The 26306-nt window shown below is 39.6% G+C and overlaps 1 protein-coding gene across 1 annotated transcript in view; it reads right to left on the bottom strand.

The window, feature by feature from the left end:
* C9 (complement C9) overlaps positions 1–25024 on the bottom strand; it is a 65834-nt gene extending 40810 nt beyond the window's left edge. The window contains exons 1-4 of the mRNA XM_020996173.2: positions 24902–25024; positions 10130–10247; positions 5070–5214; positions 4475–4619 (exon numbers count right to left, since the gene is read on the bottom strand). Of these exons, the coding sequence (XP_020851832.1) occupies positions 4475–4619; positions 5070–5214; positions 10130–10247; positions 24902–24978 (485 nt within the window). The 5' untranslated portion in view covers positions 24979–25024. The remainder of the gene's footprint in view (positions 1–4474; positions 4620–5069; positions 5215–10129; positions 10248–24901) is intronic.
* Between the last annotated feature and the right edge of the window lie 1282 nt (positions 25025–26306).

Below are 26306 nucleotides of genomic sequence, written 5' to 3'. Positions count from 1 at the left end.
GGATCTCATTTTAAAGTAAAATATTATATATCAGTTCTGCTTTGAAGTGGAGGAAGCAACTTCAGGGTTTTTGTTGGAGTGGAGATGGGGGTGGAGGTTGAGGCAGTAATATGATATAATGAAATGTAGTTTGGAGATGTCAGGTTTAACATTTTTGGCTCTGCAGATGAAAGGTTATGGGCCTTACTCAAGTCACAAAGCCTTTCTGTATTTCAGTTTTCTCATCCCTGAAATGGGATAATAATGAATGAATGAATGATTGAATGGATAGATGGATGGATGACAAGCATTTATTAAGTACTTAATATGTACCCAGTACTCAGCTAAATGCTGGGTATACAAATACAAAAGTACGACAATTCCTGACCTCAGAGAGCTAACATTTCAATGAGGGAGACAATATTTAAAGGGAGTGTAGAGGGCCGGCTTTGGGGAGTTGGAGGGCTTAGGCCATCCCGGGTCTTACCTGCAGTTTGTACTAAGCCTGACAGCTGTGAAACTCAGGATGTCGGCTCACCACCCCCCTGTTCTGTCTCTTGAGAACAGGATGCAGGAAGGGAGGAAACGGATGGGGTACAGGACAGGACGCAGGAAAGAATGTGACAGACAAGGTACAAGGAAGTAAGGAAATCACCTAATTAGATTTGTACTTTTCATGAATAATAATGTTACTATTGCTTGATCCAGTACTATATAAGCCTGAGCCCTCAGATCAATAAACAGAGTTTGTTCTTCCCTGCTCTCACCTGGCCCGTGATTCTTTCTCTCTTCACACTCTGCCGGCATCAGACCACAGCCAGGGACGCAGGAGCTCCCGGCAAGGGAGTGGTGGCCAGGGAAGAGAGTTATGGTCAATGGAAGTCACAAAAATGTATCTAGAACAATAGGGCAGTTGAGGGAATGGTAGCAAAATTATAAAATTGAAATGATATAATGTGTATGAAAGGGTCTTAAAAAGAATAAATCATTATGTAAATGCAAAGTATTTCATTTGAAATAATGCTATACAGTCAGTTCTGCCATTTATGCATTCCCAAAAAGCATTGAGTTATGCAAAATCAAGCAACAAAAGACAGGGCTTATGGGGAAAATGAGGTTAAGGATACAACCCTCAGATATTTCATCAATGACTCATTTTAAAAAAGACAGGAATATAAGAAAAATGGTAGTACAATTTTATACATGTTAAATGGTTAAGAAATACATGAATTCTGCAATAAATAGTGGTCACATCAATAGTCTCGGGTTGCTGCTTGTCTTATATTTTTTGTCTATTTAAAAAAAGCAATGTAGTGAAAAGGAAGGTGGTATGAACTGGAAATCATGGAATCTGAGTTTGAATCCTAGCTTACAGCATTTATGTGTGTGATTTCAGGCAAGTCACTTAATCTCTCTGGCACAGTAAATCGAAAAGGTTGGATTCAATGACATCCCATGTCCTTTCCACTTTGAGATTTGTGATCTTATGATCCCAAGGGAGGTAGCTGTGGTGTCGGGGAAAGAGCCTGGAATTTAGCTTATGAAGGCCTGGGTTGGATCCCTGATTCTACTGCTTTCTGCCTGTGTAACCTTGGGCAAGTCATATAACTTCTTTGAGAGCATTTCCTCATCTGTAAAATGGGACTAATACTTGTACTGACCATCTCACAAGGCTGCTATGAAGATTAAACCACATACTATCTGGCAGGTTGAAAACAAAAAACACCAAAAGTCTAATTTTTATTACCTCTGGTCATTTCAATCATGTCCAGCTCTTCATGACCCCATTTGGGATTTTCTTGGCAAAGATACTGGAATGGTCTGCCATTTCCTTCTCTAGCTCACTTTACAGATGAGGAAACCGAAGCAAACAGGGTTAAGTGACTTGCCCAGGGTCACACAGCTTGTAAGTATCTGAGGCAGTATTTGAATGAATGACAGTCACAACTTTTCCCTTTCCTTACCTTGGGAGCCTCCCTTTATAGGTTCAGTTGTGATTATTGAGCAGTCACGCCTCTAAAGCCCGTTTGATTGAAATGGCCACTATGGAACTTCCCCACTATATCCATCCATGCTGTGTCACATGCACTCTGGCCTTTCTCTTGCTCCTGCTGGATCTTGGACTCCTCTCCTGTGGCTGCAGAGCTCTGACAGATCAGCTTTCACTTTGTTTTGCCTGGAACCAGGCCATAAACCCCTTCTAGGCCATCTCTACTCATGTATTATCAGCTTTTCCCTCTTTCCTCCTATTTCCTGACTTTAGCTCCCTTCTCACCGAGGTCTGCTTTCCCCAACAGAATATAGCTCTTGAAAGGTTGGGACTTTCTTACACATTTGCATTTGTGTTCACAGCACTCAGCAGTGTCTGACACATAGCAGGCACTTAAATTCTTTATGAAAAAAATTTTCATTTAGGAAAATGCTAATAGTTACATGTATTTTCTGTTTAGGGCTATTATATAGACAAAGCCCACTGAAGATCCTTAATTAGTTGTGTGGAAATATGTCGTGAAGCAGCAATACAGGGAGGATTTAATTCCATCACCGAATCACCTTGATCACACCTTCAGGAAAATGGCCAAATAATGAAATAAAAAGGCCATGAGACATCATGAAGGTGGGAGATGTTTAGATTTAATGTATTAGTGATACATCTGTAAAATGAACTGGAGAAGGAAATGGCAAACCACTCCAGTATCTCTGCCAAGAAAAGCCCAAATGGGGTCACTGAGAGTCGGATGTAACTGAACAACAGAAGGGGCATCAGATATTATCTAGTCCAACCTCCTTAAGGGCAACTAGGTGGAGCAGTGGATAAAGTGCTGGCCCAGGCCTGGAGTAAGGAATGTTCTTCTCCACAAATTCAAATCTGGCCTCAGACTAGCTATATGACCCTGGGCAACTCACTTAACTCTCTTTGCCTCCATTTTCTCATCTGTAAAATGAGCCATAGAAGAAAATGGCAAATCACCCCAGTATTTTTGCCAAGAAAATCCCAAACAGGATCATGAAAAATCAGACGACTGAAAAATGACTGAACAGTGATACTACTAAATGATGTTGGGAAACAAAGTATTTGGAGGATGCACATATATATGCATTTAGTTAGCTTAGTATAACACTATATAATCCAGACTTGATTGCTAACCAATGAATATATGAGCTACTCTTCCCAGTAAAAAAAAAAGATAGTTAATTACATAAAAAAACCCAAACTTAATTCTTTAGGGAGAAGACTGTCAAACTAACTAGTCTGATAGTTTAACTAGTCAAGCTACCAAACTAACTAGTTGGCAAGCATCTTCAGTTGCTACATTCCAGACTTATCAGGTGATTAGGGTTCTAAAGAAGAGGGCTGGGAACTAGGGGATATGCTTGGGTATGGCCAGCAAGGTATAAACCCTAGCCATAACTTCCTTCTAGAATATTGAGCTTCGTATTTTCCTCATCGTCATCGTTGTCATCATCCCTTTTGTCCTACTCTTCTTCAATGCCACCACCATTGTGATCTATCCATTATTATCACCCTAAGCACCACATCTCCACTTACTATGTGCCCGTGGGTGAAGCTCTTAACCTCTCAATTACCTAAGACTACGTCACAGAATACTTGTTGACCTACATTGATAGAAGAACATTTCCTATACCAATAATCACAATTCTGTACAAAACAACAACAGCAGCAGAAGTAACACCAACAACTTACATATATTAAGCACTTTGTTTTTGGAGACAGCTAGGTGATGCAGTGAATCCATTGTTGGACTCGGAGTCAGCAAGACTTGATGTTGAATCCTGCCTCAGACATTTATTAGTTATGTGACCCCAAGCAAGACACTTTGCATCTCTAAGCCTCAGTTTCCTCATCTGTAAAATGAGGACGATAACAGCACCTACCTCATAGGGTTGTGGTAAAAATCAAATGAGTTAACATGTGTAAAGTGCTTTGCAAACCTTAAAATCTTACATAAATATTAGCTGCTATTATTATTATTAAAACTCTTCGTGATAACCTTGTGAAGTAGGCTGTGCAGGTATTATTATTCTCATTTTATAGATGAGGAAACTGAGCCTTAGAGAGACTAAATGACTTGGCCAGGGTCACACAACTAGTAAATAGCAGAGTTGAAATTTGAACTTGTGTGTGTGTGTGTGTGTGTGTGTGTGTGTGTGTGTATGTGTGTGTGTGTGTGTGTGTCTCCACTCAGTGAAAAAGGATACATTCTTCCTGGGGTCCTGTCTAAGTAGCCAGTGGACTGGGATTTGAGCCAAGCTGTGTCAAGCACAAGCAATTTAACCTCTGCATGGGCCACCAAGGGCTGGGGAGCCCTGGCACTTTGTTTTTATCCTGGAGGATTCTGTCGTATCTCCTTGGTGACCTGGAACTGGTAATAATAGTTTGTTTTGTCTATAGTGTGACTTGTCTGTTCCCTAGGGATGATGTTCACCTAACCAGGGAATGCTTATTTCTTCTTCAACTCAAGTGGATACTGACCCATATCCAGCTGTCCGGCCAAGCTCAGACAATTCTATCTCACTACGGCAGGGAGGGCGTGGGTCTTTTTCACAATTGTCTTCATCAGAAAAGTCTCCACAGTCATTGTCTTCATTACATAGAAGCTGCTTTTTAATGCATCGACCTAAATCAGAAACAATAATGATTTGATATGGCAAAGGATAATCTATCTTGCCCAAAGTGGAATAAAATGCTCTTTGATTCTTTTTCATTTTAGGATGCCATCTGTATCACACTGAGGGAAACCGTAAGTCTCCATCTATAGGGGAAGATCATATTCATGCCTAGGTACACACAACGCGTACCGTGCGCGCGCACACACACACACACACACACACACTGAGCTCTAAAGACATCCAATGTCTCTGACTGATGAAGATGAAGGATAGTACAGATAAACTTTGACTTTTTGGATGAGATCTATCAAAAGACCTTTAGAAGTTCTAGTTAAACTAGGAATTTAATTTCTTTCACTCTTGTGTCCAAACAGAACTCACAATGAACAATCTGTGCCCAGAAATGTCAGCCAAGCAATTTACACCACACTGGTGAATTGCAGTGATAGAAACAATACCTGTTTCACATTTGAAATCATTTCCACAGTCAACTTCTTCATCTCTACAGATGCTAGCAGATTCACAACTACGCCGGTCTCCCAAAGAATATAGGCACCGCTTCCCACCAAACTGGCCAAAGGTCTCGATGGTCCGAGAACGATACTGTTAAAAGAAAAAAAGAAAAGGAAAACACTTGTTGGTCTTTGAAAAATATGAAGAGGTTATGAATACTACAAAAAGTATTCATACAACTGGCTGTCAGGGAAAAGAAATTATTCAAAAACCAATGTGAAATAGGAAAAAAAGAAGTCAGAAATGAACTTTGAAATAAAATTTCATGTTGTATATACTGACATTTTTTGGTGGTAATCTTTAAGGATTTCATAATGCCTTTTCTGTATATTATATTGCTTTCTATGTTTTCAGTGCAAAGAAATAGTCAAATAATTTCAAATTACTATCTACTTTTTGGGTCTGTGACATAGTTGAAGTATCTCTATATTAGACTGAGAAAGGAAAGAAACCCCCTGTTGGGGTGACACTTACGGTGCAGCAGGGGCAATCTTGTCATTTCAGGAAGATACAGGTCTCCTAGCAAGGGGCAAGAATGATACAACTCCATAGGATGTGTCTCAATCCAAAAAAATCAGGGGTTCCTTTGATCACCTTTGAAATACTACATCACCACTGCAATTTTAAATTTTTAAATCTTTTTTAAAATAAATTTTTATTTGCATCTTTTGTTTCTTAAATAAATCCTCAAAATTTCTCATAATATTCCTCTCTTCACCCTCCCAAAGAGCTATCCCATGCAACAAATGTTTAATTGTTAATCTTTTAAAGTAACTTATCATATTCTGATAGTAAATAGTTGGGGTTCCTAACTGTTGTTATTATTGATTTATTCTTATATTTTTTCTATGAATTTAACTGTTGCATTGTTTGATATATACAAAAAGTTAATTGTTGCACATATCTTATTTATTTTTCCCTTCACCATTGTATGGTGAGATAGGTGGGGGGGGCCAGGTTGTGTAGGGTTTTAAAAGCTAAGCAGAAGAGTTAACATTTATTCCTAAGGGTGATAGTAAGCCATGGGAGCTGATTGTGTAGGGTGTTTATATGATCAGATCTACACTTTTAAGGAAATTTACTTTGGCAGCAAGGTGAGATAAAGGTAGAGGTGTTCTGCAGCCGATTGCTACCATTGAGAGCCAACTGCTAAATTTTCAGTATGAGAATTCGCATCTCATAAATCAGCAAATGTTACAAACCAGGGCTTGATTTATTATTTTGGTGATTTCTAGAATTAAGAAAGTGATTGAAAAAATGTTAACAATGCAAATTAAACTTAAAAGGGTGTAGTGCACATATTCTCCCCCAGAGAGCTGATTGTTAAACATTTATCAGTGTTGCCTGGATGGAGGAGATTTATTTCCAGACTTTCCTTTTACCCCTATCCCCAGCAATAACCATGGTTTGTTGAACAAGAACATGGCAATGAGAACATACGCTTGTCATGTCAGGTCTGATGTTGGAATTTTTATGTTTTCTTTAGTTCTCCAAGCAAATCTATGGATCACTCTTTTTTTTTTTGCCATTTCCACGGTGAAGTGATAAACAATTGTCCAATTCCTGATACCCATATTGTGCATCATTTACCTTTTCCAGAGAGGACCCTTCCACTCATATTTTAGGGAAACCCTAGACATGAACCACACTTGAATTTTATTTTAGAGATTTCTTGGCAGTTTCTTGGGGTGGGATCAGAGGCAGAAATAGAAACCTGAGGATCTTTTGTGGAGTAGGACCTGAGCCCCAGGATCCATCTGGTCTGGGTGAGCCCAGGGTTCTTAAAGGATCCAGGGCCAGGAGTTATACTAATATACAAATGTGGTTATATTTATATTTTTAACAATATTAGTTACTTTACTTAGCTGAGATTTAAACCCTGTTTTAGTCTAGAGAGATTAGCTTTGCCTTGAAGATTACTGACTTTTCCTCTTTCTTCTCTGTTTTAAAAATTTTGCATTGTGTTAAAGTTTTTTAAAAATAGTCAATATAAATGTTTTTATTGTTCTTTTCCGGTTTTTTTTTTGCTTTGGTTATTATATATTTTCATCTCAAACTAATTTTATTTCCACTATAGTTAGAAGACATCATATGCTTTATCCTTCATGTATATTAATATTAATTTTAATTAAAGTTAAAAAGAATCTTAAAGAATATCATTATCTTTGTTAATCAGTAATTTTTGGATTTTCTCTTCCATTGCTGGTAGGGGTCCCGTCTGCTGTGGACTTTTGCTGATAAAGCCATTCAGCTCTTGTCAGTCTTTACTGTGAATTTCTTGGGAGACAGTGTGGCTCAGTGAAAAGGCCTCTGGTTCTAGAATCAGAGGCTCTGGTTGTTCAAATTCATCCCTGCACTTACTACCTGAGTGACCTTGAGTAAGTCTCTTAATCTACTTTCTTAAGTCTCTTAACCTTACTTTCCACATCTGCACAATGAGGGGATTGGCCTGCATGGCCACCAAGGTCTCTTTGATCCTACTACTTTGTGCTTAAACAACGTGGTCACATTTTCAAAGAATGAGCTTTTTGTGTCCAATCTTTTTTTTTTAAAGATGTTTTGTCCATCTTTGAAATCTTTCCACTTTTATTATTAAAAGTCTGATATTCTAATACATTTTGTTTAAGCATAAGTGTAGCTTTTTTTTTTTTACTCTGATGCTTGGGGAAATTTTTGTGATTTTTCTTTTTTTTCTTTTAAAAAAAATTTTGTGATTATGTGTTTTTGAGAAGTTGTTAGGATTTCTTCTTCCTGGTTTCTTACATATTCTTTTTCTATATAGAGCATTGCATGGACTAGTCCCTTGTGGAACATTAAAAAAAATTAATTCCTTAAATATAGTATTCAGCTTTTTTTTTCTTTCTCACTTTCTTCTGGGAACCCAGTTAAGCTAGTGTGTGTTCTTCTTTTACTTTGTCTTCTCAAATCTACTTTGTCCTATCATTTAGTTACCTTTTCAGTTCTGTTGCTTCCTGGGTTTGTTCTTCAATTTGTTAATTTTTTTTATTGTCTATTGGTCTTTGCTTGATTTTGTTGATTCTATTATTTGCTGCTTCCATACGTGTCTCAGGCTTTGGATGTCATTCTTCAGTTTTCCTAATTGTTGGTTCATTTATTTTTGTGTTTGTTTCACTGCTTTTTAAAAATTGCTGATATACATATATATATATATATATATATATATGTATATACATAAAATATATACATATATAAATATATACATATATATAAATCTATCTATCTATCTATCTATCTATCTATCTATGGTCCAATTTACTTTTCTATTGTCATTTCTTGTCTCCCAGCAACTGATGTTTCAACCAGGATTTCTGAAGGAATTTTAACCCTTAGGGGTTTCCCTTGGAGAAGTTCTTTATTATTGAATTTTAGGTTTTCTTCTAATTACTACTCATTTTTCTGGGGTGGGAGTAGTAAAAGTGTCTTAGTTGTGCTGTGGATTTACTATAGTAGTACCAGCAGTCCCATGAGGGTGTAGGGGAGGGTTTACTTCTCCCCTGTGCTCTGGTTGTTGGGTTGAGAAGGGACAAGGAATCCCATCTGCTTTGAGGGGAAGCAGAGAAAGAGAGGAATTATCCAGAGAATGGGGCAGAGGATAGTGATGAGAGGACTGGAAACCCAGTGAGAAAGGGTTAAGTTGTAGATTTGACCTTAGCCCTCTATGAGTGGGCCAAAAGGAAACTATTTTGAGCTTTGTTGAAGAAAGGGGCAGAAGTAAGCCTATCAGATAGGTCCTCAAGTGTGGCTTTTTGACCGAATTCAAACTTCACAGAACAAATCCCCTTAATAAAAGGATTTATTCTATAAAATTTAGACTCAGTCAAAAGGCTGCACCCAAGGACCTAGAAGGCTGTGTGTGGCCTGGAGGCCACAGGTTCCCCACCCCTGGATCTAGTAGGAGTCCTTCCAGCACCTGTCTTTGGGTGGTTTTGAGACAGTGGGGAGTTATGTGAGTCTCTGCCATTTTGGATTGAGTTGGGACAAAGAAGACTAGGACTTCCTCCTAGGCTTGGTCATTAAGCAGTCTGGTCACTGTGGGCTTGGGGAATGGAGGCCAGGACTACTCATCTCTCCACATGGGCCTGACTACACTGGGAGAGCAGCTGGAAGCACCTGGAATTGTATTTTTTTTTTTTGCAGGAGGGATACTTGGGGTCCTGACTGGAGGGAAGCAGGGTGTGGCTGGCCCAGGCTTCATGCAAGGCCATATTATTACTCTCTTTTGGTTGGCCTTGCCTATAGTACCTTTGTGCCTGCAAATCTGCTGCATTCAGGCCAGGGTGAAATAGGATGGGAAAGCACTTCAACACCTGCTCAGCCTGGGAGAGGGAGTGGAATAGGCTGGGCTATTTGGGTGTCAGGTCTAGCTGGGCTCTTCAAAGTGCTCCAGGGCTACTATATACCTCCTGTGGTAGCATCTACAGTGTTTCCTGCCTCTTCCCTCATTTTGGGGTGGTAGTTTCTTATTCCTTCATTGTTTGTTTGTTTGTGTTGGGAGGCAATCAGGCTTAAGTGACTTGCCCAGGGTCACACAACTAGTAAGTCTCTGAAGCCAAATTTGAACTCAGGTCCTTCTGACTTCAGCATAGGTGGGCTATCCACTGTACCACCTAGTTGCCCCCTTGGGTGGTATCTTCTTCTTGGTGACAGTTCATGCTTGGGGAGTTAGAGGAGTTCCCAGTTTTTCTGGCTTTCTTATTGTTCAGCCTTCTTGATCTGAACTCCATATAATTTCTTATTTGAACAAAGGGGGCATACCTACCTTCACAGAGACCTGAGTTTTCTGGTATTAGAATATGCACATTTATTTAAAAAGTGTGTCTCATTGCATTTCACTCTACCTCACAAAGAATGTCACCCTAAGGGGCTGCCTACTTTGCTAACAGTGCTAGTCCCAGAACTGAAAATCAGGCCTTCTTTCCTGAGATGCCAATCCCGAGACCACATTCATGGATGCTGAAAAAAAAAATAAAGGTCTATGTCTTACCATTTCTTTTTGGCAAGGGTTACATGAAGACCATTCACCCCAGGAGCTCAGTCTGCAGTCTACAGGAGCAGGGGCCCCAGCTTCTCTCGGTAACCTGTTTAAAGTGGCTTCTGAAAGTCTGAGAAAAGGGAACACATAAAAGCAGCAACAAAAAGTGCCAGTGGGGTGGTTTTAACTTTGTAATATCTTTTCAGGTCCAGATTTCTTTTTTTTTTCTTTTCTGTACAACATGTTGAAGTTGAAAGAATACTAGACACCACCTAGTGTGGTGTTTTGTACATAGGAAAGCTTATTGTTTGTTGATTTGAATTGGATTGACCAGGAGTCAGACCAGCTAGGTTTTCTTCCCAGCTAATTGTATGACTCACCTTAGAAGCAATAGGAAGCAACAGGCAAATCACTTAAACTCTCTGGGATTGAGATTTTTGTTTTTGAATTTAAAATCCTTCAACATACGTGCATACGTACATCTGAATATGCCAAAATACACTATAATTCTTCATTAAATCTGATAGTATCCTCTTAAGACACTGATAATCACTCATTCCTTCTTCAAATTCTTTCTTTGATTCTATGTCATACTTTCTTCTTCTTTTTCTCCTGTTCATTGAATCTCAGAGCTGGAGGATCTCAGAACCTTCATCACCTCATTCTTGGATTGTAGTGATAACTTTGGCTTATCTCCCTGCCTCAGATCTCTTCCACTCCCTGCTCTATTTGTCCTCCAATCAGCTATCAAAGTGATTTTCCTAACGCGCTCTTCTGAACTTGTCACATTCCCCAATTCAATAAACACCAGAGGCTACCTATTACCTTCAGGATCGCACATGTGATTTTCAGTTTCTTTTAAAACCCTTTCCAATCTTGCCTTTTTCTTTCTTTCTAGTCTTCTTAGTCTTTATTTCCTTCCAAATTGTTGATGAAGCAGAAGCACTTGGTTTCTTCAATCAATTAATCAGTGATCAATCATTAAATATACATTAAGCACCTACTATGCGCCATTGAAAACATACATAAAAAGGCAAAAGACAGTACCTACCTCCACGGAACTCACAGTCGAATAAGGAAGACAACAAACAAACAAATAAATGTGTAAAAACGAGCTATATGAAGGCTAGATAGGAAATAATTAAGAGAGGGAAGACACGAGTTAAGAGGGGTTGGGAAAGACTTCCTATAGAAGATGGGATTTTTAATTGGAAATTTAAGTAAACCAAAGAAGTGTTCCTTACATACAACACTCCATCTCTCGACTCCAGATCTTTTCACTGTCTGTCCTCCATGCCTAGAATGTTCCCTCTTCTCATCTCTGCCTATTAGCTTCACTGGTTTCCTTTAAGACTCAACTAAAGGGGACAGCTAAGTGATGCAGTGGATAAAGTACTGTCCCTGGAGTCAGGAGGACCCGAGTTCAAACCTAGCCTCAGATACTTGACACTAGCTGTGTGATTCTGGACAAGTCACTTAACCCCATTGCCTAACCAAAAAGAAAAAAAAAGGCTCAACTAAAATCCCATTTTCTTCAAAAGATCTTTTCCATTCTCCACTGCTAGTGCCTTCTCTATGAGAGAGTACCTTCCATGTATTCTGTGCATCTTGGGTTGCTACATAGTTATTTACTTATTTTCTCTCCGACTGGAATGTGAACTCCTTGAATGTTTATGCCTTTTTTTGCATTCCTTGAACTCAGTACCATGTCTGGCACATAATAAGCACTTTAATAAATGCTTGCCGAATGATTATAATGGAATGCTATTATGCTATACAAAATTATAAGCAGGCTGGTTTCAGAAAAACCTGGAAAGGCTTGCACAAACTGATGCAGAGTGAAGTGAGTAGAACCAGGAGAATGCTATACACAATAACAGCAGTATTATATGGTGATCAACTGTGAATGACTTAGCTCTTCTCAGCAATACAATGATCCAAGACAATTCCAAAGGACTTATGGGTGAAAAATGATAACTACCTCCAGAGAAAGAAATGATAGAATCTGAATACAGATACAAGAATATTATTTTTCACTTTTTTCATGTTTTTTTCCCCTTTTGGTTTGGGTCTTCTTTCACAACATGACTAATATAGAAATATATTTTGTATGATTGCACATGAATAACCTATATCAAATTGCTTACCATCTTAGGGAGGGGGGAGGTGAGGTTAGAAGGGAGAAAATTTGGAACTCAAAATTTAAAAAAAAGCTGAATGTTAAAAATTTTTACCTGTAATTGGGAAAAATAAAATATTTTTGGGGGGACTAGGCAATGGGGTTAAGTGACTTGCCCAGGGTCACACAGCTAGTAAGTGTCAAGTGTCTGAGGTCGGATTTGAACTGAGATTCTCCGGACTCCAGGTCCGGTGCTCTATCCATTGCGCCACCTAGCTGCCCTGATAAAATATTATTTAAAAAAATGCTAAGCAAATTAAGTCCAACGGAATAGGAATCCTCTGTACTATGTCCCCAACCTTTAGCCTCCATTAGAAGGACTCCAGTTATAAAGAAGATATTACTTCCTCAAATAGCCAATTCCACTTTGGGGCAGCTCTGATTATGGGGAAGTTGTCCCTTACATTAAGCCAAAGTCGGCCTCTGTGCAATTCATGTCCTTTGCTCTGATTTTTGCCTTCTGAGGCTAAGTAGAATAAGTCTAATCCTTTCTTCATAAGATAATCCTTTATGTATTTAAATAGAGCCATAAGGTTCCTACTACCTTTTATTAGGGCACACATTCCCAATTCCTTCAATCTCTCTTATTCTGTCATGAGTGCCAGTCCCCTCACTATCCAGCTTATTCTCCTCTGCTTTCTCCTTCTCTTAGTCTGGGGTCTCTAGGAACATGAGAGAAAGTGCATGGTTAGGAATGCAACATCTTCTGGGGGAGGCCAGGTCTCCATAACTATAAGATGAAAAGAGTGTCAGTGAAACAGCTCTAAAAGTAAGGGAGGTTTACTATAGGCAGAACAAGAGTTCCAAAGGGTAGAAAGACATGGACTCAGGACAAGAGGGCTGAGTTGGATGGGGATAAGAGTTGGGAGTTGTATAAAGGATTTTTTAAAAAAATGCTAGAAGCAATAGGAAGTCGGTGAAATTTCTTGAGCAGGAGAATAGTATGGTCAGAACTGTACTTCAGGAATATCAGATAGTGGCTATGTGGAGTATGAAATGGAGAGGGGTCAACCTAGATGCATGGAAACCAATTAAGAGGTTATTGCAATAGTCAGAGGAAATGAGGGCCTGAACTCATAGTGTGGTCGTATGATAAAAGTAAAGAGAAGGGGATGGACAGCAGAAATAATGAGGAGGTGAAATTGACAAGATTTGGCAACTGATTGGATATGGTGTGGATGAGTGTGGAAAGTGAAGAATGAGTTCTGGGTTGCCAGCCTGGGTGACTGGAAGAATGGTAGTACCTGTACTCCACAGAAATAGGACATTCAATCCAATTGTGCTCAATCTGTGTTCCCCAAACTTGGTATTCTATGCCCTACCTCCATGCCTTTGTCTAACCCTAATCCTCTTCATCTTCATCTGATAGTCTCCTTATTTTCCTCAAAGATTCTGTTTGGGTGTCATCTACTATGGGAAGCCTTTTTCCCAGTGTCCCTAGTGATTAGTGCTGTTGCCTTCCTCAAATTTATTGTTGCTATTGTTCAGTCATTTCACTTGTGTCCAACTCTTCATGACCCCATTTGGGGTTTTCTTGGTAAAGATACTGGAGTGGTTTGCCATTTCCTTCTACAGTGTATTAAGGCAAACAGAAGTTAAATGACTTGCCCAGGGTCACACAGCTAGTAAGTGTTGGTCTTCTCGACACTAGACTTGGTGCTCTAGCAGCCCCCCTCTTTGAATTAGCTAGTAATTTACTTATCCATGTACATGCTATGTTCTCCAATGGTACTTAAGTTTCTTGAATACAGTGAAGGCATTTCATTTTTTATTTTGTATGCCCAGCACATAGGACAGTGCCTTGTATACAGTATGTACTTCAAAAATATTTTTAATTAAATTGAATAATGGATTATAAGTACAAAGAATGTGAGTTAAAAAAAACTGAATGTGTTCTACAAATGTTAAAAAGATCAGTTATCTTCCCCATTTCTTCCTCTCATCCCCAGTTCCCCTCTTCAATGAACTCATTTTTCATATGGCAAAAATCATCTCTTTGCTTGCTTCAAGTTTTTCCATATGTAAATCATTCGCCAGCTGCCCATCTTCCTGCTGTGCTGTTAGCATTAATGAAAACATGTTTATAAAATACTTTTGCTACCCCAAAATGAAATGTGCTAATCAAGTACAAATTATTCTCTAAATATTTAAATCTCAGCTGGAAAATCATTGCTGAGATCAAAGTGATATGCATCAACACAGCAGGTGAATGCACCTTGGAGCTAGCAATGAATCTGTCACAGAGTAATGAGATGTCACTGATGGGTGCTCTGCACTCAAAGGCTTCCTTGAAAGAGGGGGAAAGGTGGGGGTGGAGATTGTGGCTCTCCCATCCAATAGAAACACAAACTCAATGCAGCTCTGGTATGAGAACCTGATCAATAGGTGGGTCCAGGGAGGGAATCCCCTTCAGTGTGAAGGAGCTAGGAGGGATCCCAGAGGCCATCTAATCCAACTCCCTAATTTTGAGGATGAGGAAAATAAGGCCCAAAGTGGTTAAGTGATTTGCCCAAGGTTACACGAGTTGCCACAGGTTACAGTATGTGGTTGAGTTGAGATATGAAGCTTGGTCTTCTGACTGTATATATACTGCTCCTTTCATAGTATAACACAATGATAGTAAGTGGAAGAATTTAATTCTGTATGGACAAAATTCAGGTTCAATTCAATTTATTCTATCAAATTCAAATTGAATAAGTAGTTACTTAGTGCCTACTACAGGCAGCTATGTGGAACAGTGGATGGAGCACTCAACCTGGAGTAGGGAAGACCTGAGTCAAAATATGGCCTTAGACACTTAAATGCTGTGTGACCATGGACACATCATTTAACTTCTTTTTGCCTCAGTGTCCTGAACTGTAAAATGAGGATAATAATAGTACTTACCTCCCAGGATTGTTGTAAGGATCAAATGAAATAATATTTCTAAATATTTCTAAAGCATTTCTAAAGCATTTAGCCAGTGCCTGGTACAGACACTTAATAAATGCTTATTTTCTTCCTTCCTACTATGTGCCAGGCATTGGGTCAGGTGCTATACAAGGCTCTCGAGGAGCTTCCATTCCAATAGGAGAGCTAAGACACAATAAATCTGATTAAGAAAATATGATAGAAGAGTGAAATTCCAGGGACTTTTAGAGGATGAAGTGATTGCTTCCAGCTGGGGTGGGAGTGAAACAGGAATCCAAGAAGCCTTCCTTGAAGAGATAGTACTTGAATGAGATCTTGCCTCAAATGAATAGGATTTTGACAAGTGGATATTAATTCCTTGGAATGGGAAGAAAACGTGTCAGAAGTCACTATCAGAACACAAGGCATGCAGTGTGAATTCAATAAATGTTTGTTGAATTGAAATTAGCCTGGTGGCAACAATGAAACATTGGTGTTTTAGATCTCTGGTTCAGAGCTATGACCACAGTTTTTCTGTTTGTGAGTATTTGGGATGTGTCCAAGGTCATTTTTTTTTTTATAAATGGCTTCAAGTCAAATACACAATTATTTATTGAGCACTTATACTATGTATCAGGCACCATGCTATGGCTGGGAAGACAAAGGAAAGAAAGAGTCCCCCTTCTCAAGTTGCTCAGGGGAGACAGCATGAAAATAAGCCTTAAACAAGCTATCTACAAGATAAATTGGAGACAATCTCAGAGAGAAAGGACTAGCATCAAGGTGGATCAGGAAAGACTTCTTAGAGAATTTGGGCATCAAGACTTGAAGGAAACATATAGGGGACTGAGTCAAATTGATCAAAATAAGAGCCATTCTCCAGTTGATAAATGGTCAAAGGATGTGAACAGGCACTTTTCAGAAAAAGAAATCAAAGTTATCAATAGTCCCATGGAAAAATGCTCTAAATCACTACTGATTAGAGAAACGCAAATTAAAACAACTCCAAGGTACCACCCCACACTTATCAGATTGGCTAATGTGACAGAAAAGGAAAATGACGAATGCTGGAGGTGGTGTGGAAATAATTGGGACACCAATGCATCATTGGTAGAGTTGTGAACAGACCCAACCGTTCTGGAGAGCAATTTGGAACTATGCCCAAAGGGCTATAAAACTGTAAATACTCTTTGACCCAGTAATACCAGTGCTAGGTCTGTATCTCAAAGAATTTTTTGTTTTAAAAAAAAGGGAACTTCAGCTTCCTCACCTAGAAAATGGGAATAATAGTAACAGGATTGTTGTGGGGATCAAATGAAATTATATTTACAAAATGCAAACTGCTATTATTATTATTAGGAGTCCATAGCATACTAAAGCTGTATGTTATTACTGTGAGTTATTGTTATTATTGGGAAACGGGATAGGGACCTGCCCAGTGATTTCAATAGTAGAGGGAATTCCCAGATGAAGAAACTCTATTTACCAATGCAAATTGGCACCTTTTCTGCAATTTCTAGTCTTAGAACAGGGTGTCTTATCTGTTTTTATGTCCTGGACCCCTTTGGAAATCTGATTAAGCCTGTGGACAACTTCTCAGACTAATGGTTTTAAGTGCATAAGATAAAATACATAGGATTAGAAAGAAAACCAATCATATTGAAATAGTTATAACTTTTTTTTTTAAGTTCATAGTTTCTAAGTTAAGAACTCCTTTAGAGAGTTGCTTAAAAGACAGAGACATTAAGTTACTTGTTTGGTGTCACACAGATTGTGTGAGAACCAGGGTTAGGACCTAGGCCTTTTTGGATGGAAGGACAACTTTCTATTCACTATCCCATGCTGACTCTGACATTGTTAATATTAGGAACACATACTAGATTCTGTGTGTGTGTGTGTGTGTGTGTGTGTGTGTGTGTATGTTCTTAATTGATTTTTAAATGTAATAAAAGGTCACTAATCATGTACTTCTCCCTCCCCTTGCTAAGACTCCAAATAGAAGCCTATGGCCAATGAGACTGAAAGCCAAAGAAAGCTCTGTGGTACAGCTGCTTGGGTCAGTAGAGCCAGGCTCAAGGGGCCTCCTCTCCCTCTCTGAGCAGCTGAGCATGGCAGGCACCAAGGGCAAAGGACTTCAAAGGCAGTGCAGCCTTCCCAGAGCACGCATGGGATCTCATGTCTGCTCAGCAGGGCACTGTACAGCCTGGAATCTGGACTGTTCAAATTGATTTTTCTTTTTAAGAAAGGGTCAGGGTAAATACATGAGGTTCAAATGATTGTAACTCCCCTCCCCTAACCTCTTTGGGTAAGCCAGGTTCCTCAACAAATGAAAATATTTTCCAAATGAGAAAATGATTCTTTGACAGGGAGCAAGGAGGGCAATTCTTGAATGAAGGAAAGCTTCACTACAACAGTTTAAAAAAGGACATGGAAAAAAAGGGATATATCTTTCTTTTCATGTAACTGAAAAAAAAAGATACCTCTCATTAGACATCTCTATATACATTGGAGCCTCCATAAATCATTCTTTATAGAATGGAATTTGGTAGGATGGAGACCCATTTGAGTCCTCGTCAAGAAGGTTTAGTTACTAAAGTCCTCAAAGACCCATCTGAATAGGCAGCAACATAGCACAGAAGCTAGCAATGGTGGGCCTGGAGTTAGAAGACCCTGAGTAAGTCACTTAACTTCTGTCTTCTTCAATTTCCTCATCTGTAGAATGAGGATAATAATAGCACCTACTTTCAAGGTTGTTTTTTAGGATAAAATGAGATAATATTTGTAAAGAGTTTCATAAACATGAAAACACTATTTGAATTCTACCTATTATTTTTGTAAGGTGGTCTCACCAATACAATGGCTCTCCATTTTGGACTAGTAATACTGGAGAGCTCCAATGCCCTTTCAATGATTATATCTTAGGTTTAGTGACTTGAAAAATGATCAATGCTCATTCGGTTCAGTTCTGAATTTTGGAAGGCACAAAAATATGTCTGTTTAGATTTCATGGGGAGAAAAGCTAACCTTTGCTGCTGCTTCAATATTCTCCTCCCAGTAGAAAGTAAGCTTCTTGAGGGCAGAGACTGTTTTTGTGTTTGTGTCCCCATACCTAGGACAGCATTGTGTACATTGCACGTGCTTGATAAATGTGAGTTGAATTTAATTGAATTCCCTTTAATTTCTGAGCTTGTAATTACATCAGTGCACATGTTTATTGAGTGCTTAATACAAGCAAGATGACTATAAAATGAGTGACATTCAGGTAGAAAGAAGGAAAAATACTCTTCTTCATTCATCCACAAAACATAGGCAATCCAAGGTCTGTGAATGGGCTCAGAGAGGACAGTAGGTTTATAATAGGGGATGTTGGAAAGGAGTGGAATTTCTATTTTCTTTACCTATAAAAATTGAATGGTCAAAGATATTTGGTTAAGAAATATTATCAGAACCATATTTATAAAAAGGTACAAACATTTCTACCTGATTGGTCACAGTCTCCCTCTTATGAGTGAGTTAAAGTGGAAACTGGGAAAAGCCTAGCCTAGTACATACACATGGACTGTTCAAATAGCCTCTTGACAATTGGACTGACTAAATGTTGGGCTTATCCAGAGCGTAAAGCTATACAAATCAAGTCAACAAAAACATCAAATCTGTAATTCGGTTGTCCTGAAAGAGTAACCAGCAAAGCCAGCAATTGCTCCCAGGCTCAACAAACACTGTTTATATGTGCCAATTGCTAACGTGTAGACTAGGCCAGCAGGCCTAGGTACAGGCACGCACTGATTTGTGGTCAATGATGATCATTTACAACTTGATGAAAGAGGGCTTCCCTCTAATGCCGCCTCTTCCTAGAAGCTTTCCTTGATCTTCTCAGATGGAATGGTCCTCTCCCTTTCCAACCACACATTGCACTTTGTTGAGACTTCTCTGATGCACTTACATAATTTTGTACGATACTTTACATCTCACTTATTTCTCTATTAGATTGTAAGCTCCATGAGGGCAAGATCATGTATTTGATGCAGTGATGGATTTGGCATCACAGGGCCCAGGGTCATTTCCTAGCTCTACTGTTTATATACCTGTCTAAACTTGTGTAAACTATTTTATCTCTGTAGGTCACAGGTTCTGCATTTCTAAAATAAAAGTTTTGTATGAGATCAACTTTAAAATTTCTTCCAGTTCTGACTCTATGATCTTAGGGGCACCTAGAGATAAAACTCTGGGACGGAATTAAGGAAGACCTGAATTCTAATCTGACCTTGGACACTTACTAGCTGTGTGATCCTAGGCAAGTTACTTAACATCTGTTTGCCTCAGTTTATCTGTAAAATGGCGATAATAATAGTACCTACCTCCCAGAGTTGTTACGAGGATCAAATGAGATTATACTTATGAAGTGTTTAGCACAGTGCCCAGGTCAAAGCAAGTGCTGTATAAACATTAGGTATTATTACTATTATTTCTCCTTGGGACCTAGCATGGCATTCTGTACAGACCAGATGCTTAATGATGCTTAATGAATGTTATCGATAGTTGTAACAGGTGATATATACAATATATTCACATAGTAGATAGAAAGGTGGAAATGGCTTCTTTTAATGATAAATAAACAAAAGTTCCTCAATTTCATCTACTCTTTGCCCACTGAATGCTTGCCAGTCAGGCAGATGTGTTACATATGAACCTAAGCAATCTCGCTTAACTATAATATCACTATGAGATGAAGAGGCACAGGTGCCTCATCTATCTTATTTCATGTCACGCTTACACATTTTCATCTTTTTCTGAAGCCCTCTGTTATATGTATTCAGCAATGCCACAGAAGGTTCTGGTGCTCTGTGGATGCCAAACAGGAATTTATGATCCATGAAAAACCAATAAAATCATGACAACTTGCTATCCCCAAACACCTTTTGAACTTTCAGTTAAATTGTGAAATGGATGCTGTTCATTCTGTCTGTGTGAGTGTTAAAAGGGATGACTTTGCTCATATATAGAGAAGGACCTTCTAGGTTAGTAAATCCTGGTTCCGTTTAGTTTAAAAAATACGAATTAAACATTTATTATGTACAACTATTTGCCACGCAGGTACTGCAGAGACAAAGATGAAAATCGACATGGTTCCTGACCTCAATTTATGCTATATTCAACTAAAGAAGAATTAGATTAAGGAGAATTAGAGGCATCAGTGTAACAGCAGTTTGGGGTTGACTACTTTCTTTTTTGTTTGTTTGTTTTTAAGGCAGTTGGGGTTAGATGATTTGCCCAGGGTCACACAGCTAGTAAGTGTCAAGTGTTTCATTTGAGGCTGGATTTTAACTCAGGTCCTCCTGACTTCGGGGTGGGTGCTCTATCCACTGTGCCACCTAGCTGCCCCGGGTTGACTACTTTCAAGGCGCAGTCAAGGTGGGGTGATCACCTGTAGTAACTAGAGGAGCCTTTCCCATGTCTTTCCTCTGAATGCATGTCACAAAAATATACGATTAGAAAGGACAACATGACACATTTGGGATGTAGTGGAATATCAGAAGAATATAAGCTCTTGGTGGGCAGGACTTTTGTCTTTGTATTTCCAGTGCCTAGCACAACATTTGGTACATGGTAGCACTTAATAAATCCTTGTCGGTTGATTGATTGATTTTTGCCCAGTTGGAGATGTAAAAGGAGTTTGTATAAATTGAAGTAGGCCTGGAACACTGTAGAGGCTACACATCCCTTCCTTCCTCTCTATTTCCAACAACAGTACTCTGGTCTAGGCTCTCATTATCCCACACCTGGGTCTAAATACTCCTCTATAATCCTTGCTATGAATGACTTCCAGACAAAGGATCCTAAAACATTGATTTCTTTTAATATTCTTCATTTTTTAATTGTAAACTTAACAATCATCAACAAATAAACCTTTTAGGATACAAAAAAACAGGGAAGAGGACTATGTAAGAAATTGTAGGCTTCCATTATGTAGAATTTTTAGGAAGAAATATGTATTAATATTCCACTTCCTTTTCCTGGCCTTTAAATTTAAAATTTCCTAAAGTAAACAAAAAGTGAAAGAAAAAATAAATAGGAAAATAGGTCTTTGAGTTAAACAAATGTTAACTTGTAAAGTTAAGTGTAATAAAGACCAGAGTCTTCACCCTAAAATTGGGGAGGGCTAACTCCCTCAGCTAAGTAGCACAGTAGGTAAAGAGCAGGGCCTCCAGTCAGGAAAACTTGAGTTCAAATGTGACATCAGACACTTCAGTGTTACCTGTGTGACCTTGGGCAAGTCACTTATCCCTGTTTGCCTCAGTTTCCTCTTCTGTAAAATGAGCTAGAGAAGAAAATGGCAAACATTCCAGTACCTTTGCCAAAGAAAACCTTAGTTGGAGTCATGAAGAGTTGAGCATGACTGAAATAACAACAAAACTCCCTCAGTCCTTCAAACATATAATGAAAATATCCCAGAAAAAAGGCAATAAGCCCCCTCAAAACCATCTCCTTTTTTTTTTCTTTTGGTCAGTTTTCCAGTTTGGGGAACATAAACTCCAGGACTGATTCACAGAATTACTCCTTTGCCTCTGGAGGGACTTTAGTGAGGAAAATTCTGAACAGGAGCAGAAGCATAAGACCACAGGGAGCCAGAGGCACTATAGAGGGCCTAACTTCACTTAAGCTTCTTATGGATGTGTCTAATTGTCCATCTGACCTGGCCATCTATTAATTACTGACCCAGACTACTAAGTCAGAAACACCTCACTCCTCCTACCTGTGTATGGTCATCACAGGTCTCTGCAGGGTAGAGGTCCCAAACAATTAGTTCTCCACTCAGAAACTCTTTCCTCTTGCTCCCCTAATCTTGGTGATTTACAGTTATCCTCTACTTAGACAAAACATTCCTCTACTTGCTACCTCTAAGAATGCTTTCATCCCTATCAAGGCCAGCCTGACCTTTCCACAGTACCTATCCTCCCCTGCCTCCTAGTCTATGATCTGGCAATTCTAATGATTCCCTCCTCCCCCCCCACCCCAGTCATTCTCCTCTTAGATCTCTCTGTAGTTTTTGACATGACCAACCACCCCTACTTTCTGGATACACTTTTTATTCCCTTCCCCCTTCTTCTCTCCACATAATCCACTCAGTTGCAGAATGCTGCCTTGGGGCCAAGCTGTCCTGATTGAGGAGTAATGGAATGCCAACTCACCCAAGTCACCATATCTAGCTTGCCGCCTACCCTGGTGCCACATGCATATATGAAATATTATATACCACTTATTATATTGTTCAGAAATGTTAATTATTATACTGTTTAGACCCAATTTATGTGATTAGAAATTGTTTGCACCCAGAATATTGCCCTGACCTCACTAACTCTCCAGGAATGTTGGAGAGGGCTACAAGGAATTTTGGGTTCCGCCGGGCATGTTTATATTTACTAATAGCTATCTCAATCTACTTTGCTTTCAAGTTGCCCTCTCAGCAAAACTGCTTAACTGAGTACATATGGTTCAAGTGTGGGTTCCCTTGTCTAAATCCCATATAATAGCAACCTTCCAGAGCCGAGAGGAGAGGGAGCCACACCTCCTTTACCACTCGATCTCTTCTGTCAAATGACCTAATGCATTTCTTTCTAAAACATTTTCAGATTTGGGGGGGGGGGTTTGTTCTCAAGAACAACATCTGAGAACATTAATCAAATTAATGATTCTGGAAAGAACATGACAATCAACTACCTTATGGCTTTGCTCACCACCCCTGGGACCATCCAGGCTGAAATGACCTTTCACGGCCTTTGCATCCCTTTAAGTGGGGTCTCTCTCCATTAAAACACAAGCTTTTAAGGGTAGTAGCTCTCTTCCTTTTGTTTTTGTTAGGCAATGGGGTTAAGTGACTTGCCCAGGGTCACACAGCTAGTAAGGGTTATGTGTCTGAGGTAGGATTTGAACTCAGATCCTCCTGACTCCAAGGCCGGAGCTCTGCCCACTGCGCCACCTAGCCACACGAAGGGAGATAATAGCGCCTACTTAAGGTTACTGTGAGGCTCAAATGAGATTTTTTTTTTTTTAGGCAATTGGGGTTAAGTGATTTGCGTGGGGTCTAGAGATCTGTTCCTTTTGTATTTGCTTCCTTTGCCTCTTGTACATGCCTGATACATGCTACTTTTTTCATTCTTTGACTCCTGTTCACAGAGGTGGGTCTCCAGAAGGCAAGTGCTACTAGTCCTTTACTTTTTACTAAGGACTTTAAGGTTACTGATTTAAATCTGGAAGAGACATTAGGGGATCATTGAGTTTAACCCTCTCATTTTGCTGTTTAGTCAATTTTATCATGTCTGACTCTTTGTGACACCACTTGGAGTTTTCTTGGCAAAGACACTAGAGTGGCTTGCTATTTTACAGATAAAGAAACTGAGACAAACAAGGTTAAGTGACTTACCCAGGGTCACATAGCTAGTAAGTGTTTGAGGCCAGATTTGAATTCAGGATGATGAGTCTTCTAGACTCCAGGCCTGGCACTCTATCTACTGCACCGCCTTGCTGCCTCTCATTTTACAGATGAGGAAATTAAGGCCCAGAGAAGTAAAATGACTTGTCCAAAGTCACAACAGATAGTAGGTAGCCGAGTAGGAATTTGAACCCTGACTCTAGATCCAGCGTCTCCTCACTGTGCCATGCTGCTTCTGGGACATTGCTCTCTGTCCCTGTCTTTGCCGTTCTTTTTCAATCTCCTTTACTGGTTTCTCCTCCACCTCCTACAATTCAGTGGAGATATTCCCCAAAGCTCTGCCCTAGGCCCTCTACTTGCTGTGTATTCTTTCCCTTGGCCATCTTATCAACTCCTTTTGTTTCAATAATCACCTCCATGTGGGCAACCATTAGACCTAATCTATACCTTAATCTCAAGGCTTGCACCTCTTTCTGCCTGCTGGACATCTCAACCTGGTTGTCCTTTTAGCAAATTGAAACTCAAAATATTCAAAACAGTACTCACCATCTTTCTTCTAAAACCCTCTACTTTTTTCAACCTGACCTATTTCTGTTAAGGGCACTTCCCCCTCCCCTACTTTCAGTTACCTGTGTTCTCAATCTTACAGTCAACCTCAACAATGTTTTATGCCTCTACCTCCTCCTAACTCAATCCCTTGCAAAGTCTCGTCAGTTCCACTTCTATAACCTCTCTCATCTATCCCCTTCTCCCCACTCACTCCTTTAATTAGGCCATCAGGCCACCTCTAGCTCTGACTCCTAACAGCCTCCTAATGTGTCCCCCTACTTCCAGTCTTTCCCCTGCAATGGAGTCTTCCTTCAGCCTTGCCTCTCGGAATTCTTATCATCTTCAAGGCTCATCTCACACGCTATTGTTTCCTCTGGGGAGCCTTCCCCAGTCCCCCCATTTGCTAATTCTGTCTTTCCTTCTTAGATAACATGTATTATACTTATCTCTGTACAAATTGTATCCCCAGTACAGCAAACTCTTGGAGGCTAGGGATTGTATCATTTTTATCTTTTGTGGTACTAATCAGAGATGCCCAGATGTTGAGCTGGAAAGGACCTTAGATCCCATCTAATCTAATCCTCACACCATGGAGGAAGAGACTGAGGCCCAGAGAGGTTAAATGATGCCCCAGATCGTGTGACAGGGCTGAGATCTGAACCAGGGCAGATGCTTAATAAATGTTTAGTTGGATTGAATGAAATAACAACTACCTAGCAAAGGGGAAAAGGCTCACCTTGTCATAGCTCCATCCATCAAAAGACTTATTTCTAAGATCCATATTAGAAGTCGAAATCTCTGGTCAACAGACATGCTGCTTGTCTCTTAGGCAGTTGCCAAAGGAGTGGCTGTGATTGATTTTGTAATGTATTTATTTTCAGTGGGGTGGACAGAGGACTCCTAAAGTATTTCCCGTCACTGGGCAGAACTATTGCTGATTTCTGTTTAGAGGACTCCAAAGTCCAGTCAAAGAAAAGTGGATGACCTGTTACTATAATCTTCTGTGGATTTGAAAAATGGGATTTCTGTATCCTGGTTCTAACTTATTTGAGTTGGATGGGACTTTCTGGTTCTGTACAATATGTCTGATTTGCTGTGGCCTCTTTACATTGCCCCAATGCATGGTAGGCAGCTAGGTGGAGCAGTGGATAGAGTGCTGGGCCTGGAGTCAGGAAGACTCATCTTCGTGAGTTCAAATTCTGCCTCAGACACTTACTAGCCATGTGACCCTGAGCAAGTCATTTAATTCTGTTTGCCTCAGTTTCCTCATCTGCAAAATGAACTGGAGAAGGAAATGGAAAGCCACTCTAGTATATCTCCCGAGGAAACCCCAGATGGACTCAGACAGGACTGAAACAACAGCAAAGATGACAACAAAACAATGCATGGTAAGGGTCTGGAGCGCTAGCTCTCTTGTTTATATAGTCACAGAAATTCATCCAAAGCAGTCACATTGAGTTAGATGCACCTTCAGGTTCCAAACCATAATTGGATTGAGAACTATGAGTAGGTTATCCCTTCCACATCTCAACTTTCCTTGTCACAATTTTGATAGACAGGCATAAAAAATTAAATGGGAATTTTTGGGAGGTTTTCTGGAAGCCATAGACATTACATGAAGGCCAGTAGATAAAACAGAAGTTTAGAAACTTAGAAATGCATCAAATATATATATATGGTTGTATAATATCAACATATTTTATCTTTTGTGTTTGTGGTTTGTCCTTTGTTCTCAAAGAGACATCAGGACAATGATTCCTTGACTTGCAAATGAATTTAGGTGAGGGAGGGCTGGGTAGAGTCACCAGCCTCACTTTCTCCTCTGGCACCATCTAGGTCTAGTGGCCAGATATAGGTCAAGACATTTCAATACTACAAATATACACAATTTCTTCTTCTCTGGTATGAAGGGATGGCCAAAAAATTTTAAGCAGATTTTCCAGATTGGGAGGGGCCTCATCCCTAACCCCTATGATGTGGAAGGGATAAGTGTAGATTAGAGATGATTAGGGCTTTGCCTTAGGGCACCACCTCGCTGGTGGGCATATCTCTCCTGTAAGCTTACTTCCTCTCCATGGTGACCAACACGCCCATATCTCATCATAAGGTTCTCTGCCATGAACTCTCTGCGGGTGGAGAGG

This window comes from Phascolarctos cinereus, unplaced genomic scaffold, assembly GCF_003287225.1.
Source record: "Phascolarctos cinereus isolate Bilbo 61053 unplaced genomic scaffold, phaCin_HiC Scaffold_4;HRSCAF=312, whole genome shotgun sequence".
Lineage (NCBI taxonomy): Eukaryota > Metazoa > Chordata > Mammalia > Diprotodontia > Phascolarctidae > Phascolarctos > Phascolarctos cinereus.
The sequence above is the reverse complement of the archived record's forward strand: the minus strand, read 5'-3'. Positions and strand labels throughout refer to the sequence as shown.